The following is a 16,326-nucleotide window of genomic DNA, read 5'->3' as shown; positions in this document are numbered from 1 at the left end:
ACCAAATAATTGCAGCCTTACCGCAAAAGTGGAAGAGGAAAGTGGAAGGGGGAGAAAGTAAGGAACTTGTCTGTCGGCCTTGCATTAAAGAACATAATTGGTTAAGGAAAACTGTGATAAATAAAAAAGTATATCAGTTTCACTTAAGGACCAAAGGATTGACAGCCGTCCCATATAGATTGCAAAATAGTTGGGAAGAGATCTTTGACGTACCGATCCCATGGCATAGTGTTTATGAACTGACACGCAAAACGACACCGGATTCAAAAATTAGAATCTTTCAATTTAAATTATTATATAAAATTCTTGCTACCAATAGAATGTTATTTATATGGGGGATACAATCTTCCCAGCTCTGCAGGTTTTGCTGTGAAGAGACAGAATCATTAGATCATTTGTTTTGGTTCTGTCCATTTGTAGCTTGTTTTTGGACACAGGTCCAGGAATGGCTAAAGGATTGCAATATTTACCTGGAACTAACCTTGCAGATAGCATTACTGGGTGATCTGAAAAGTCATAGTCAATCAATCAATAATATAATAATACTTTTAGCAAAAATGTTTATTTTTAATTCACAATCTGTAGAAGCAATGAGAATAGGTAGGCAGGTAGCTTAGTGGTTAAGAGCGTTGTGCCAGTAACCGAAAGGTCGCTGGTTCTAATCCCTGAGCCGACTAGGTGAAAAAACTGTCTGTGCCCTTGAGCAAGGCACTTAACCCTAATTGCTCCTGTAAGTCGCTCTGGATAAGAGCGTCTGCTAAATGACCAATTTATTTAGAATAGAAAGGTTCAGAATTGTTGTAAAACATCACAGTACGGTTGAAATATATATGGCAAATAGAAATCCTATATGGATGGTGTTAAGAGATAGATGGGAGGTATTGAATAGAGTTGAAGGATGGGACTAATAACAAATAACAACAAATAATAACAAAGATAGCTAATAATGTAAGCATACTGTGTCCATAATAAGTATATAGGTTGTATAATAATATAATAATATGCCATTTAGCAGACGCTTTTATCCAAAGCGACTTACAGTCGTGCGTGCATACATTTTTGTGTATGGGTGGTCCCGGGGATCGAACCCACTACCTTGGCGTTACAAGCGCCGTGCTCTACCAGCTGAGCTACAGAGGACCACAATGTTGGGAACTTTTGGGAAGGAGCACAGTTAGAAAGATATGGCATATAGAAGCAAACCGGATGGACACCATGAAAATGATCGGAGAGGTTGAGAGTAGAAGAAGTTCAGGAGCAAAAAAAAAATATATATATATATATATACAGTGGGGAAAAAAAGTATTTAGTCAGCCACCAATTGTGCAAGTTCTCCCACTTAAAAAGATGAGAGAGGCCTGTAATTTTCATCATAGGTACACGTCAACTATGACAGACAAAATGAGAAAGAGAAATCCAGAAAATCACATTGTAGGATTTTTTATGAATTTATTTGCAAATTATGGTGGAAAATAAGTATTTGGTCAATAACAAAAGTTTCTCAATACTTTGTTATATACCCTTTGTTGGCAATGACACAGGTCAAACGTTTTCTGTAAGTCTTCACAAGGTTTTCACAGACTGTTGCTGGTATTTTGGCCCATTCCTCCATGCAGATCTCCTCTAGAGCAGTGATGTTTTGGGGCTGTCGCTGGGCAACACGGACTTTCAACTCCCTCCAAAGATTTTCTATGGGGTTGAGATCTGGAGACTCCAGGACTTTGAAATGCTTCTTACGAAGCCACTCCTTCGTTGCCCGGGCGGTGTGTTTGGGATCATTGTCATGCTGAAAGACCCAGCCACGTTTCATCTGCAATGCCCTTGCTGATGGAAGGAGGTTTTCACTCAAAATCTCACGATACATGGCCCCATTCATTCTTTCCTTTACACGGATCAGTCGTCCTGGTCCCTTTGCAGAAAAACAGCCCCAAAGTATGATGTTTTCACTCCCATGCTTCACAGTAGGTATGGTGTTCTTTGGATGCAACTCAGCATTCTTTGTCCTCCAAACACGACGAGTTGAGTTTTTACCAAAAAGTTATATTTTGGTTTCATCTGACCATATGACATTCTCCCAATCCTCTTCTGGATGCACTCTAGCAAACTTCAGACGGGCCTGGACATGTACTGGCTTAAGCAGGGGGACACGTCTAGCACTGCAGCATTTGAGTCCCTGGCGGCGTAGTGTGTTACTGATGGTAGGCTTTGTTACTTTGGTCCCAGCTCTCTGCAGGTCATTCACTAGGTCCCCCCGTGTGGTTCTGGGATTTTTGCTCACCGTTCTTGTGATCATTTTGACCCCACGGGGTGAGATCTTGCGTGGAGCCCCAGATCGAGGGAGATTATCAGTGGTCTTGTATGTCTTCCATTTCCTAATAATTGCTCCCACAGTTGATTTCTTCAAACCAAGCTGCTTACCTATTGCAGATTCAGTCTTCCCAGCCTGGTGCAGGTCTACAATTTTGTTTCTGGTGTCCTTTGACAGCTCTTTGGTCTTGGCCATAGTGGAGTTTGGAGTGTGACTGTTTGAGGTTGTGGACAGGTGTCTTTTATACTGATAACAAGTTCAAACAGGTGCCATTAATACAGGTAACAAGTGGAGGACAGAGGAGCCTCTTAAAGAAGAAGTTACAGGTCTGTGAGAGCCAGAAATCTTGCTTGTTTGTAGGTGACCAAATACTTATTTTCCACCATAATTTGCAAATAAATTCATTAAAAATCCTACAATGTGATTTTCTGGATTTTCTTTTCTCAATTTGTCTGTCATAGTTGACGTGTACCTATGATGAAAATGACAGGCCTCTCTCATCTTTTTAAGTGGGAGAACTTGCACAACTGGTGGCTGACTAAATACTTTTTTCCCCCACTGTATATATATATATATATATATATAATAGAATTATTGTAAAATTAACTCTGTCCATAAGGTGTAGATAGTAAGTATAGACCGGAAGTAGAGGCCTGGGCATTGTTGTTCACTAATTTACTCCAAGTAGGGAAAGGATGGTGGGGTTGAAAAGTAATAAAGGGGAGTATATATATAAAAAATAAAAAAACATGGGGGATTGGAAGTGATGCAGACAATTACATTGATAGAAGATACAATCTATCTGCAATATTAAGCTGATCCATTCCCATTAAAAAATAAAAAATACAAAAATAATAATAATACAAAAGAACACAACCACCAGGGCAAAATGAGCAAACAAAGTAGAAAATAGAAGATTTAACTGTACCTCTGTCATCTCCCGAGGCTGCTTACCAAACTTCCCATATAGGCTCAACTTCCTAGATTTGCATAGGCTACACCAAAATATACAGTAGGCTAATTTGCATTTTCTCTCAAAATAATCACATGATGAGAAAAGTGAATAAACAAACAGACACTGAGCCATATTGGTTGTATGTCTTATTTTTATTTTGTAAGTATTATTTAACCCAAAATATATTTGAGATTAAGAATCATTGTGAAATAAAGCTGTCTAAATGGTTTACATGCATGTTTTAATTTTAGTTTAACCAGCTGTCCTCCTGTCAAACCACCACCATTATTCAACCATGAAATGTATTGGGAATAGGCTTTTGCAGAATAATCTTTTATCATCAGGTGATAAATATCCTAAATCTATGTAGTCTACATTGATTTACATCTATTCATAGTAGCCTAGTAGTATAGTTACATTTGTAAAATGTAATGTTCTTTAATTTGTGAATCTGTTGATTTTCCTTTATATATTAGCTACGGTATATAGAGGAAAATTGCTACATTAGTCCTACCCCTGGTCCATATTGCAACTGTTTTGCCCAGAGACATTGTGGCTCTAAAGACACTGTCACTGGCATTGAGCCAACATGGCTTCCTTTCCGTGTAAACAACAACAGCATCAAGTGAACGGGGTTTGAGTTTAGGCCTATTACCTCGCATATGCTCTGTCTCTTGGATTTCGCAAATAATACGCAACTAGAAATAGTTATGTAACCTACAACGATGTGCCGAAGGTGTTTCTAGTGAGTATATTGCGCCCCCCCCCCCCCAATTGTAACTCGCTAATTTATATTTTGAGGCCAACATGAACATTAGTTAGCTGCTAGCCTGCTAACGTTAGCTCGCTGGCAAGCTACCACCACCAAAGGATATTGAGTTTGAAGCAGCTAGCTAGCAAGTTATCTAGCGAAACATGGTGTGAGTTTTTTTAAAGGTTGATAGTTCGGTACAATCGATGCTTGTTGTGAAATGTAATTGCATACAATCAACGTATACATATTTTTAGTTTACATACAGTAGCAACGTGCTAGACATTAGCTAGCTAACTAAAGTTAGCTAACGTCTGGTCTAATTTATCATTGCTTGCAAACGTTCGCTTGTTAGCCAACAGTACATGTTAGCTTTTCAATTATCGCTAACGCTGGATTAAAGTGATCTCTCATTGGACCACTTGGATGAAACCAGTGTTTATAATTTTCTTAGCTAACTAACATTAGCTAAAGTTAAAGTCAGCTGACCGTCTCATATTTACAGCTATCTAGCGAGGTAACTAGTTAGCTATGTTCGTTAGTTAGCTAACTTAACTAGCTAGCTACGACGTTTGTTTTATTTTAGCTAGTTAGTATAGTAACTGGTAATGTGAAGAGAGGCCTGTCAGTTTATACGATTAAGGAGTATTAATCATTAATACAGTAGCGAACATACCCCATTCCATGGTAGCTAGCATGACAGTTATTTAGGCCTTTCTAGTTTTAATTAAATAGTTTACCTAACTAACTAGTAGGAACAACCTAACTAGCTAGCTACCGGTAAGTAATTTGTTAGATCAAATAGTTACCAATGAGAATACTGAATGTCTTACAATCAACTGAATATCGTCAGTTGTCTAAGTAGCTAGGGGCCTACAAGTGGCATTTATGGGGATACTAATACATTTCGCTGGCCACATGAAGTAGCTAACCTTAAAACATTTTTTGTTATCAATTGTGATAATGTAACCTTCAACCCCAACAGATTATTGTCCTTCAGACAACTCATCATCCTCCTCTCCGCTGGGTAGTTCAATAGCCATGTCCTCGCATCAGCCCACCAGTTCAGCCTCCAACAGTCCCACCAGCACCTTTGGCTCACCTTTCTCAGTCATCAGCCCCTCACTGGGCTCCCCTGGTGTGGCACCCTCCATGGGTTATGGGCCTATTAGCAGTAGTCAGGTGAGAAACAAACCCAGGGACCTTGTTTTGCTTTTATGTTTGCATTTGAATGATCCTACTCTGTATGTGTTTATTCTCTAGCATTATTTCCAAGCTCAGACAAGTGCAAAAGTTTGTTGCTGCACACATAAACGCTGACATTTAGGCTAGCCTAGATGTTATTTTTTATTTTTTTTAATCAGTCATGATAACAGTATTGTTATTTATTTATTTATATATATATATATATATATATAATAATAATTATTTTTTATTTTATTATTTTTCTTCACTTTTTTGTTTGTGCACAGATCAACTCTACAATGGGGATGCACTCGATCAGCAGCTCCGATGATGTCAAGCCCCCGTTTGGCTTGAGGCCTATGTCTGCACACAGCCCTGGGATAATGCTCTCCCAGAAACGCATGTGTGCCATCTGTGGAGACCGCTCCTCTGGTGAGTGCTGTGCACTAAGAGCAGGGTTAGTAGAGGTGAAACGTCGGGCTGGGGACTTATTTTAAATCCCTGGCAATTTCAGAGAGGATAATCCTTTTTGTCAGCTGTCTTCAGCTGTGTGTCCTGACCTCTGCATCAGTCTAACCAATGTTCTTTACCGGCCTGTTTGATTCTATGTCAGTATATAAACACTAAAGGCTTTTGAAATGCTGCAGATTCATTAATTAGTGAAGCTCTGCGTAACTGCTCGTAAAAAAAAAAAAACTCCTCATTCCTACATAGTGTTGCACGGTATACCTGTACCACGGTAATATCACAGTACCAAAACGTCATGATACTAATGATACCAACATTTTAGAATACCGTAGTACTGTTTCATATGATACTACCGACTTTTTCAGCCCTACCGATAAAAAAAATATAATTTAGCTGTGATGGCGAGTGGGGATGCAGACCCTGATGAGTGTTCTGTTAGATTTGTTACATTGGAGCAGCGCGCAAAGCGAGCAATGATGATACATTGTATCATTTCATCGCCTGTTATAACCAAGAGCACAGACCAGTCTGAGTATACTTTTCAAGTTCATGGTCATGCAGCCTCTGAGTGTCAGAGAGGGAAAATGGAGCACCGCTTGGCGACAGGCGTGCTTGCTGCTTTACAGCAAAGAAAAGGGCTTGTCTCGAAAATATGACCCTTATTACCAGAGATGCCTTTTTTTATTTATATCGGGATTCACACGTATTTTATATAATTTCTAAAAAAATGTAGCGAGCCATTTTAAACTAATCCCGGGTCGCTAATTATTGCTTTAATAATGAACAACGTTGTTCAGTCATGTTACCTAGCTAGCTAACATCCTGGTAACTTGACAGTAGGTTTAGTCTCATCTGAATGGCCCAGGAAGAAAGGAAAAGGGTTTGCTACTCATGAGATGTAGGCCTAATGGAAGACTAAACGATTTCAAAATCTATTTCTTTCTGGTGCTCCTTAAATTCTGTTTGGTGCCTAACGTTTTAAAAGTTGGAGCAGTGTGTGTATGTGTTTGTGGGAGAGTGCAAGTGGTGTGTGTGTGTGTGTGTTTATGAGAGTGAGGGAGACCGTGTGTCTGTCTGTGTTAACTGAAGAGTAAAGAAGGTTTCATGCAATGTTTTCCCCTTACTCACACAATGACATGCAGATCATTATGCATCACAGGAGGTTGCTGGCACCTTAGTTGGCTGGAGTGGAATCAGTGGAATGGTATCAAACACATGTTTTCTATGTGTTTGATGCCATTCCATTTGCACCGTTCTAGTCATTATTATGAGCCGTCCGTCCCTCAGCAGCCTCCACTGATGTATATTCCTTCCTCCTATTCCTCCAGCCAAATCACAGAAAGGCCTTTGCAAAACTTAGCAAATCAGCCATTCTAGGATGAAGTAATCCTTCTAGCCCCCCCCCCCCCCCCCCAAAAAAAAGAGCGTCTGCTAAATGACTTAAATGTAAATGTAATTCTATGCATTATGCTATTATACACTGAACAGTGTGAAGTTAAATTCAATGTGTTGTATTGAGTAGAAGTGTGAATTTTTAGAAAACGTGAACAAGCGTCCGGGGGATGAGGCGAACAGGATTCAAGGCCACTGATTTTTCCCCCACTATGGTATTGCGATACTACTTGGCCTGGTGTCATATCATTTGTAAAATGTTGGTGTCGTGACAAGCCTACCCCCCCCCCCCCCCCCCCCCCCCCCCTCCCCCCGCAGGTAAGCACTACGGTGTGTACAGCTGTGAAGGTTGCAAGGGCTTCTTCAAACGCACAGTTCGCAAGGACCTGAGCTACACCTGCAGGGATAACAAAGAGTGCCTGGTGGACAAGCGCCAGCGCAACCGCTGCCAGTACTGCCGCTACCAGAAGTGTCTGGCTATGGGCATGAAGAGGGAAGGTGAGGAGGGGAGGGGAGGGACTGAATGTTTGGAGCATTCATATTTAATCAATTTTGATGAGAGTTTGTAGGAGTGCTTTTGAAAGGGCAACATAAATTTAAAAAAGATTGAGAAACTTGTGGGTTTTTAAAACCTGCATAATCAACTTGACTACATTTTTTTCCAAAGTAGGCTGTTGTAAGAATATATTTTGGATAGACTCAGAAATGGTATAGTTCAAAGCCCAGAATCATTTGGCCAAATTATTGAATTATGATTGAATATAGGCCTAGCCCAGTAAAACCTTTGACGATCACTTCTATTTGATCATTTTATTGTGTGGGGGAGGGTACGTTGTTTTCAAAGTCATTAACAAAACAGAGGGGGAGAGAATATCGGGGTAGGTTCATATAACTAACCCCTCTCTTACTTTTCTTTCCCCCTATTCTCTCTCTCCCTCCTTCTATAGTGGTCCAAGATGAACGTCAGAAATGTAAGGATAAAGTCATGGAGAGATGAAGAATGATATATTTGGATGTGGTATTGAGAGATTGCAATTAAACACCAAATGCTCGGCACACACTGGTAGGCTAATTCTCACATCACAATGGCTATGAAATGAAAGACGTGAATGCATTATGGTGTAAAAGTATACCAATTTGACCTTTCACCCTGTATGGATGAAGCCTAACACGAGTTAAGACGGGCACAACAGGGTTTCCTCCTTTCTTTTCTAACCCTGTGACTCCACTCCCTCCCGTCCCTCTCCTATTAACCCCCACCCCTCTTCCTGTCTCCCGTCTCTCCCTCTCCCCTCCTGGCTATGTGGTGTGGTGTGGTTGGGTGCATGGCGGGGTGCAGCAGTCCAGGAGGAGCGTCAGAGGATCAGGGAGCGAGAGGAGGGACTGGAGTGCAGCAGTGCTGTGAACGAGGAGATGCCCGTGGAGAAGATCTTGGAGGCGGAGACGTCCGTGGAGCAGAGGGTGGAGCTCCACTCTGACGCAGGCTCCGCTGGTAGCTCTGTGAGTATACAGGGCTATACTGTTGACTGGATCAGTATTAGGGTTGCAAAATTTTGCGACGCTAATAAGTATTCGGATAGAGCGGTGTCACCTCAAGGAATTACCTGGCTCCGATTCATAGCCTACTGCTCAACTCTTGGGACGAATATACTTTGAAAACGTTAGATAAACTGCTGTCTGTTTAGCATCAAGATTAAAGGTGTTTTCTTTCCTACTAGGGATTATTGCATTATTTCTAGCTTCAGGATTGGCTTTTAGGGTCTGATGTTATTGCATTTTATGGGATTTTTCTATCTTTTTTTTGTGGTTTTAGCCCCATGATGCGGTGACAAACATCTGCCAGACTGCAGACAAGCAGCTGTTTGCATTGGTGGAGTGGGCCAAGAGGATCCCCCACTTCTCTGAGCTGCCCCTGGATGACCAGGTCATCCTCCTGCGTGCAGGTACCACTGCCTGGAGGGAGGGAGACACCAGGAGGGTGGATGTGATATGCACTGTCTCAAAGAATAGATTTTAAAAGTGATTTTCTGTTCCTGTATTTATTCAAGAGGCAACCAGAGTAGTGCATATGATGGTGTACATTTCTCTACCAGTGCAAAGCCCAAAAAGACTGATCATAGAGAAGGAGCTGCCCCTATTGTGGGGATATTTGTAACTGCTGTCAATTGTATTACATGCCCGTATATCCTGCTATTATAAAAAAAAAGACAAGACAGGGAAAGAAAGACCAGAAAAGAGATGGCTCCTAAAAAAAATATATATATATATTTAAAAGAATAAGTAAATGTTTTAATAATAAATGGTTTAGTACCCAAATGTGTGGGGGTAGGGGTGGGTTTTTAATATAAATAAAAAAGAAAGAAAGAGCAGCCGCTAATTGTATGCTTTATTCCTCCTCTTTATCCGTCCTTCGTCAGGGGGCTATTGTAGCAGAAATGTCTTTATCCGTCCTTCGTCAGGGGGCTATTGTAGCAGAAATGTCTTTATCCGTCCTTCGTCAGGGGGCTATTGTAGCAGAAATGTCTTTATCCGTCCTTCGTCAGGGGGCTATTGTAGCAGAAATGTCTTTATCCGTCCTTCGTCAGGGGGCTATTGTAGCAGAAATGTCTTTATCCGTCCTTCGTCAGGGGGCTATTGTAGCAGAAATGTCTTTATCCGTCCTTCGTCAGGGGGCTATTGTAGCAGAAATGTCTTTATCCGTCCTTCGTCAGGGGGCTATTGTAGCAGAAATGTCTTTATCCGTCCTTCGTCAGGGGGCTATTGTAGCAGAAATGTCTTTATCCGTCCTTCGTCAGGGGGCTATTGTAGCAGAAATGTCTATCCGTCCTTCATCAGGGGGCTATTGTAGCAGAAATGTACAGTCGTGGTCAAAAGTTTTGGTCTTCACAAAGTTCGCTGCTTCAGTGTTATGATATATTTTTGTCAGATGCTGCTATGGTATACTGAAGTATAATTACAAGCATTCCATAACTGTCAAAGGCTTTCATTGACAATTACATTTAGTTTATGCAAAGAGTCAATATTTGCAGTGTTGACCCTTCTTTTTCAAGACCTCTGCAATCCGCCGTGGCATGCTGTCAATTAACTTCTGGGCCACATCCTGACTGATGGCAGCCAATTCTTGCATAATCAATGCTTGGAGTTTGTCAGAATTTGTGGGTTTTTGTTTGTCCACCCGCCTCTTGAGGATCGACCACAAGTTCTCAATGGGATTAAGGTCTGGGGAGTTTCCTGGCCATGGACCCAAAATGTTGATGTTTTGTTCCCCGAGCCACTTAGTTATTACTTTTGCCTTATGGCAAGGTGCTCCATCATGCTGGAAAAGGCATTGTTCGGCACCAAACTGTTCTTGGATGGTTGGGAGAAGTTGCTCTCGGAGGATGTGTTGGTACCATTCTTTATTCATGGCTGTGTTCTTAGGCAAAATTGTGAGTGAGCCCACTCCCTTGGCTGAGAAGCAACCCCACACATGAATGGTCTCAGGATGCTTTACTGTTGGCATGACACAGGACTCACCTTGTCTTCTCCGGACAAGGTGTTTTCCGGTTGCCCCAAACAATCGGAAAGGGGATTCATCAGAGAAAATGACTTTACCCCAGTCCTCAGCAGTCCAATCCCTGTACCTTTTGCAGAATATCAGTCTGTCCCTGATGTTTTTCCTGGAGAGAAGTGGCTTCTTTGCTGCCCTTCTTGACACCAGGCCATCCTCCAAAAGTATTTGCCTCACTGTGCGTGCAGATGCACTCACACCTGCCTGCTGCCATTCCTGAGCAAGCTCTGCACTGGTGGTTCCCCGATCCCGCAGCTGAATCAACTTTAGGAGACGGTCCTGGCGCTTGCTAGACTTTCTTGGGCGCCCTGAAGCCTTCTTCACAACAATTGAACCTCTCTCCTTGAAGTTCTTGATGATCTTGATAAATGGTTGATTTAGGTGCAATCGTACTAGCAGCAATATCCTTGCCTGTGAAGCCCTTTTTGTGCAAAGCAATGATGATGGCACGTGTTTCCTTGCAGATAACCATGGTTAAGAGGAAGAACAATGATTTCAAGCACCACCCTCCTTTTAAAGCTTCCAGTCTGTTATTCTAACTCAATCAGCATGACAGAGTGATCTTCAGCCTTGTCCTCGTCAACACTCTCACCTGTGTTAACGAGAGAATCACTGACATGATGGCAGCTGGTCCTTTTGTGGCAGGGCTGAAATGCAGTGGAAATGTTTTTTGGAGATTAAGTTCATTTTCATGGTAAAGAGGGACTTTGCAATTAATTGCAATTCATCTGATCACTCTTCATGACATTCTGGAGTATATGCAAATAGCCATCATCAAAACTGAGGCAGCAGACTTTGTGAAAATTAGTATTTGTGTCATTCTCAAAACTTTTGACCACGACTGTATATCTGTCCTTCGTCAGGGGGCTATTGTAGCAGAAATGTCTTTAGCTGTCCTTCGTCAGGGGGCTATTATAGCAGAAATGTCTAGCTGTCCTTCGTCAGGGGGCTATTGTAGCAGACATGTATTTACTGTCCTTCGTCAGGGGGCTATTATAGCAGAAATGTCTGTCCTTCGTCAGGGGGCTATTGTAGCAGAAATGTCTTTAGCTGTCCTTCGTCAGGGGACTATTGTAGCAGAAATATCTTTACTGTCCTTCGTTAGGGGGCTATTGTAGCAGAAATGTCTTTACTGTCCTTCGTCAGGGGGCTATTGTAGCAGAAATGTCTTTACTCTCCTTCGTCAGGGGGCTATTATAGCAAGAATGTCTTTACTGTCCTTCGTCAGGGGGCTATTGTAGCAGCAAAGTTTTTACTGTCCTTTGTCAGGGGGCTATTGTAGCTGAAATGGCCGAATCCACTAATTTGAAGGGGTGTCCACATACTTTTGACCATGTAGAGTAAGAGAGCAAGAAGCAATCCATGACCTATCATTTGATACATTATTAATCCAATTTATCAGTAGCACCATGAGTTAACTCTGTTGGACAGTAGCAAATGCCCCAGAGGTTGTTGATGTCCCTAATAAGGTCCTTCTCTGCTCCTCTCTGCTCTTCTGTCCTGTGTATCTGTCCCGTCCCATCGGTCTCTCCTCCTCCCTCCTCTGCTCCTCTCCTGTCTTCTCCCCTCTCTTTTTCTCCTGTGTGTGTCAGGGTGGAATGAACTTCTGATCGCCTCCTTCTCCCACCGCTCCATCGCTGTGAAGGACGGGGTCCTGCTGGCCAATGAGCTGCACCGGGACAACGCACACAGTGCAGGGGTGGCGGCCATCTTTGACAGGTAAGCACACAGTGCAGGGGTGGCGGCCATCTTTGACAGGTAGGCACACAGTATGCGGCTAAGTTTCCCCTTGGTACAGATCTAGGATCAGCTTCCCCTAACATTAACCACTAGTGGGGAAAACGTACAATATTATAATAATAGCATAATTACCATCGAGATGTGTATATAATAACAGTGTTGTATTAATGTACATAATGTGAAAACACGCTGTAATTAACCCCACAGGGAGAGTGTGCAGAGTGCCGAGGTGGGAGCCATATTTGACAGGTAATAACACACACACACACACACACCAAGTATATGTCTATGTCGACAATTTTTGACATGTTCTGTTTTCACCTGTCTGCCCTCCGTTCCTCCTATAGAGTTCTCACTGAGCTGGTCAGTAAGATGAGAGACATGCAGATGGACAAGACCGAGCTGGGCTGCCTCAGAGCCATCGTCCTCTTCAACCCAGGTACTCTATTATTAACATTAGTCCCTCATACAACGTTTACTGTCATGGTTTCGTTCCAATAACTGTTGTGTGTTGTCCCTCCTTCAGACGCTAAAGGTCTATCCAACACCGGGGAGGTGGAGCTCCTGAGAGAGAAGGTCTATGCGTCACTGGAAGCCTACTGCAAGCAGAAATACCCAGAGCAGCAGGGAAGGTAGGCATTCATGTGCTACATGCTTTAGTACTAGTATCCCATACACTAAAAGGAATGTACATTTGTATCATGTCTAAAACAATATATGCTAATCTGCTATCCTGTGTTGTGCTGCTAACTGGCACTGTAAGTGCTAAGAGTGTTGCTGTTGCATTCATGTAGCTTATTAATGTCCAGTTACAGAGGGTAGTGCGTACAGCCCAGTACATCACTGGGGCCAAGCTTCCTGCCATCCAGGACCTCTATACCAGGCGGTGTCAGAGAAAGGCCCTAAAAAGACTCCAGCCACCCTAGCCATAGACTGTTCTCTCTGCTACCGCACGGCAAGCGGTACCGGAACGCCAAGTCTAGGTCCAAAATGCTCCTTAACAGCTTCTACCCCCAAGCCATAAGACTGCTGAACAGCTAATTAAATGGCTTCCAGGACTATTTGCTCTGTTTATTATCTATGCATAGTCACTTTACCTCTACCTACATGTACATATGACCTCAATTACCTTGACTAATACTGTGGCCCCGCACATTGACTCTGTACCGGCACCACCTGTATATAGCCTCGTTAATGTTATTTTATTATTAGTCTTTAATTATTATAATTTCTTTACATTTCAGTTTATTTTAGTAAATACTTTCTTAACAGTTATTTTTCTTAACTGCATTGTTGGTTAAGGGCTTGTAAGTAAGCATTTTACTGTAAGGTATTCGGCGCATGTGACAAATACAATTTTATTTTGATTTTGTTATTTCATTCCCTACCTCTCCTCCCCTCCTCAGGTTTGCTAAGCTCCTCCTCAGGCTGCCAGCACTACGTTCTATTGGCTTGAAGTGTTTGGAGCACCTGTTCTTCTTCAAGCTGATTGGTGACACCCCTATCGACACGTTCCTAATGGAAATGCTTGAAGCGCCTCATCAGTTGGCATAGAGGTGGTGGGAGTGGAGAGGTGTTCTGTGGCCGGGGTTAGATAGCTTGGGTCTGGGGATTTGCTGGAGTGGGACTGCACTTTTAGTTATTTGGGGAATTCAGCAATTTCTCTCACTGCTGTCTGGGTTATGCTATTTAGTACACCACCACATTGTCTCTTTCAGAACATACATCCCTAAGACTTGTGATCTACAGGCTGGTGCTATATATTAATATAAGTTCTTGAATAACTGAGAGAGGAAAAAAATAGTAAAGTATTTTTAAAAAATTTGACTCTTTAGTTCCCCTACTCTGGCTTATCGAAGCTACAATTTGGGTAAATGTTTTTATAGGACTATGTTAATGCTTTTTAGACAAACCCCAAATGATAAGCTTAAATTCTGTAAGTGATCCCACCCGTAACCGGTTTTTAAAATGAAGGTAACCTGGATGCAACGAGACTGTCATTTAACCTTTTTATCATTTAGAATTGGAACAAGATCTTTTTGAAAAAAACATTAAAAACAGGTTTTATTGTCAAATCTTGGGAAAGTACATTACTGTACCAAGCTCGCTGCATACCATGTGTCTGACTCTTAGCTCCTAGTGGTTCTGTATCCCTCTCAGATTACCAGAAAGCAACACGTTAACAATAAACCCAGGATACAAAACGAGTAGGTGAATCACAACCGAACACAGAGCAGATTTGTATTGACTGTGTTGAGTAGCTTTATTTGTCTAGTAATATGCTATTAGCGTTGTTTATCTCTTTGCTGTTTTGTAAAATGTAATCACCTTGCAGGCAAAAAGATTGAGCTACATTGCACATTTTTGCAATGTACTATTTCTACACCATACTATACAAGTCATCAAATGTCTGGCCAGCAAACAGTCTAGTGTTTGTACTTTTGGTGCTATATGACAGACATTTGCCATAACTAATTTCAGCCATACACCAAACTGCAAACAGAAAAAATTATGCAAGAAACAAACAAAAAAAAATCTTAAAATGTTGTAAATGTAGCAATACAAAATGAATACATATGCTTTCTTTCTGCTTGTCAACTTGTCCGTTCTGGGGTTTTTACAAAGTTAATCATTGTCTGTTTTAGAAAGGGAATACTCCAATATGTAATTTATCTAAACAATGTAAGGTACTGTGCAAATATTGTTCAGGGAAAATACTATATATTGATAGGTTTGAATAATGAGGTCAGGAGACAGACAAATTATGTAATAATTGATATGTGCCCTTGCTATTAGTTCACCAATTGTATAGAGCAGATCATGTCTTAGGTTGTACTGGATTCCCTAAAGCCCTGTTTATACATTTACATTTTAGTCATTTAGCAGACGCTCTTATCCAGAGCGACTTACAGTTAGTGAGTGCATACATTTTCATACCTGGTTCTAACATGCATCCTTTGTCCTGATCCTGTCCACATTCTGATTGTGCCCACATTTTCAGACAGGTGTAGACGATTTAAAAGATGCATTGTGATCAGATCTTCCTGACCACCCCAGGAGGTAGTCAGGCACGCATTGTGTCTGGGTATCTTACAAGTGTAGACATATGGACAGTGAAACCATTTAAAGCACAATTATTCCACCTTCTAAAATCATTGACAGGTGGCACCACTGTCTTATGGCATCAATATGTGTCATAAAGTAAATAAATACATATTATTTTGATAGAATAGCTCTCAAATAATTTGCATACAGGGAGGGACCAGGAAATCTGGTCACAATGCAGACACACTGGACAGATACGAGACACATTTTACTACCAAGTGTAAACATATTTCTGAGAATGTGGACAAGATCAGGAAAAAGGACGTGTGTTAGCGCCAGGTATAAACGAGGCTTTTGAATCACATTCAGCTGAATCTCATTGTTTGGGATTTTTTTGTGCTTTCTATAGTAGTAGTTTTTCCTGTTTCCTTTTTTTTTTTGGAGCTAGTTGTCTTGTTCATCCTCTCCCTGCTTACAGTTTATTAAAAAAAACCACAAACCGTAATCACGTTTAAAGATCCATGACACCTGTGGACTTAGACATATTAAACAAGACCAAATATGAGTTTTGTATGATGATCATGTGTGAACACCTGAACAAGTGTATTGGTATATGTGTCATTATCCTGTATAAGCTCTGGAGCAGTTTAAAGATCCGTGTGGATAAGTGAATTACAGCTTGGGTAATGTGGACTGAAAATAAAGAGGTTCAACTTTTCTTTCTTGTCGATTGAATGTTTCTTTGTGGTTTGTATCGGATATCAACTTCTCACAGACAAAATAAATGGGGGGGACTCTGTGGCATTGAGAAGTACAAACATACTTGAGTTAAACAAAACATTTATTTTTTTATTTTTTATTTACATTGCGTCTGTCTAAATTAGAGTAAAATTTTGCCTTATGACCTTGTTGGGCTGCAGTACGAGTCAGTC

The 16,326-nt window shown here is 41.4% G+C and overlaps 1 protein-coding gene across 4 annotated transcripts; it reads left to right on the top strand.

Moving 5' to 3' along the window:
- Positions 1-3,868: 3,868 nt before the first annotated feature.
- LOC311140193 (retinoic acid receptor RXR-beta-A-like) lies at positions 3,869-16,112 on the top strand. 4 transcript variants are annotated; one of them, XM_084175135.1, is made up of 12 exons: positions 3,869-4,008; positions 5,000-5,196; positions 5,487-5,631; positions 7,378-7,557; positions 8,007-8,030; positions 8,399-8,559; positions 8,873-9,002; positions 12,202-12,328; positions 12,557-12,598; positions 12,697-12,788; positions 12,876-12,981; positions 13,756-16,112. In XM_084175135.1, exons 2-12 carry the CDS (start codon positions 5,056-5,058, stop codon positions 13,901-13,903), a joined length of 1,296 nt encoding a protein of 431 aa, XP_084031261.1. In that variant the 5' UTR covers positions 3,869-4,008; positions 5,000-5,055; the 3' UTR covers positions 13,904-16,112. The 4 variants fall into 4 exon arrangements, with proteins under 4 accessions (XP_084031261.1, XP_084031263.1, XP_084031264.1 ...); XM_084175137.1 differs by having other exon boundaries at positions 3,919-4,008; positions 8,402-8,559; XM_084175138.1 differs by lacking the exon at positions 3,869-4,008 and adding an exon at positions 4,108-4,183 and having other exon boundaries at positions 8,402-8,559.
- The last annotated feature ends 214 nt before the right edge of the window (positions 16,113-16,326 follow it).

This window comes from Coregonus lavaretus (assembly GCF_964263955.1).
Source record: "Coregonus lavaretus genome assembly, chromosome: 13".
Taxonomy (NCBI): Eukaryota; Metazoa; Chordata; class Actinopteri; order Salmoniformes; family Salmonidae; genus Coregonus; species Coregonus lavaretus.
The sequence above is the reverse complement of the archived record's forward strand: the minus strand, read 5'-3'. Positions and strand labels throughout refer to the sequence as shown.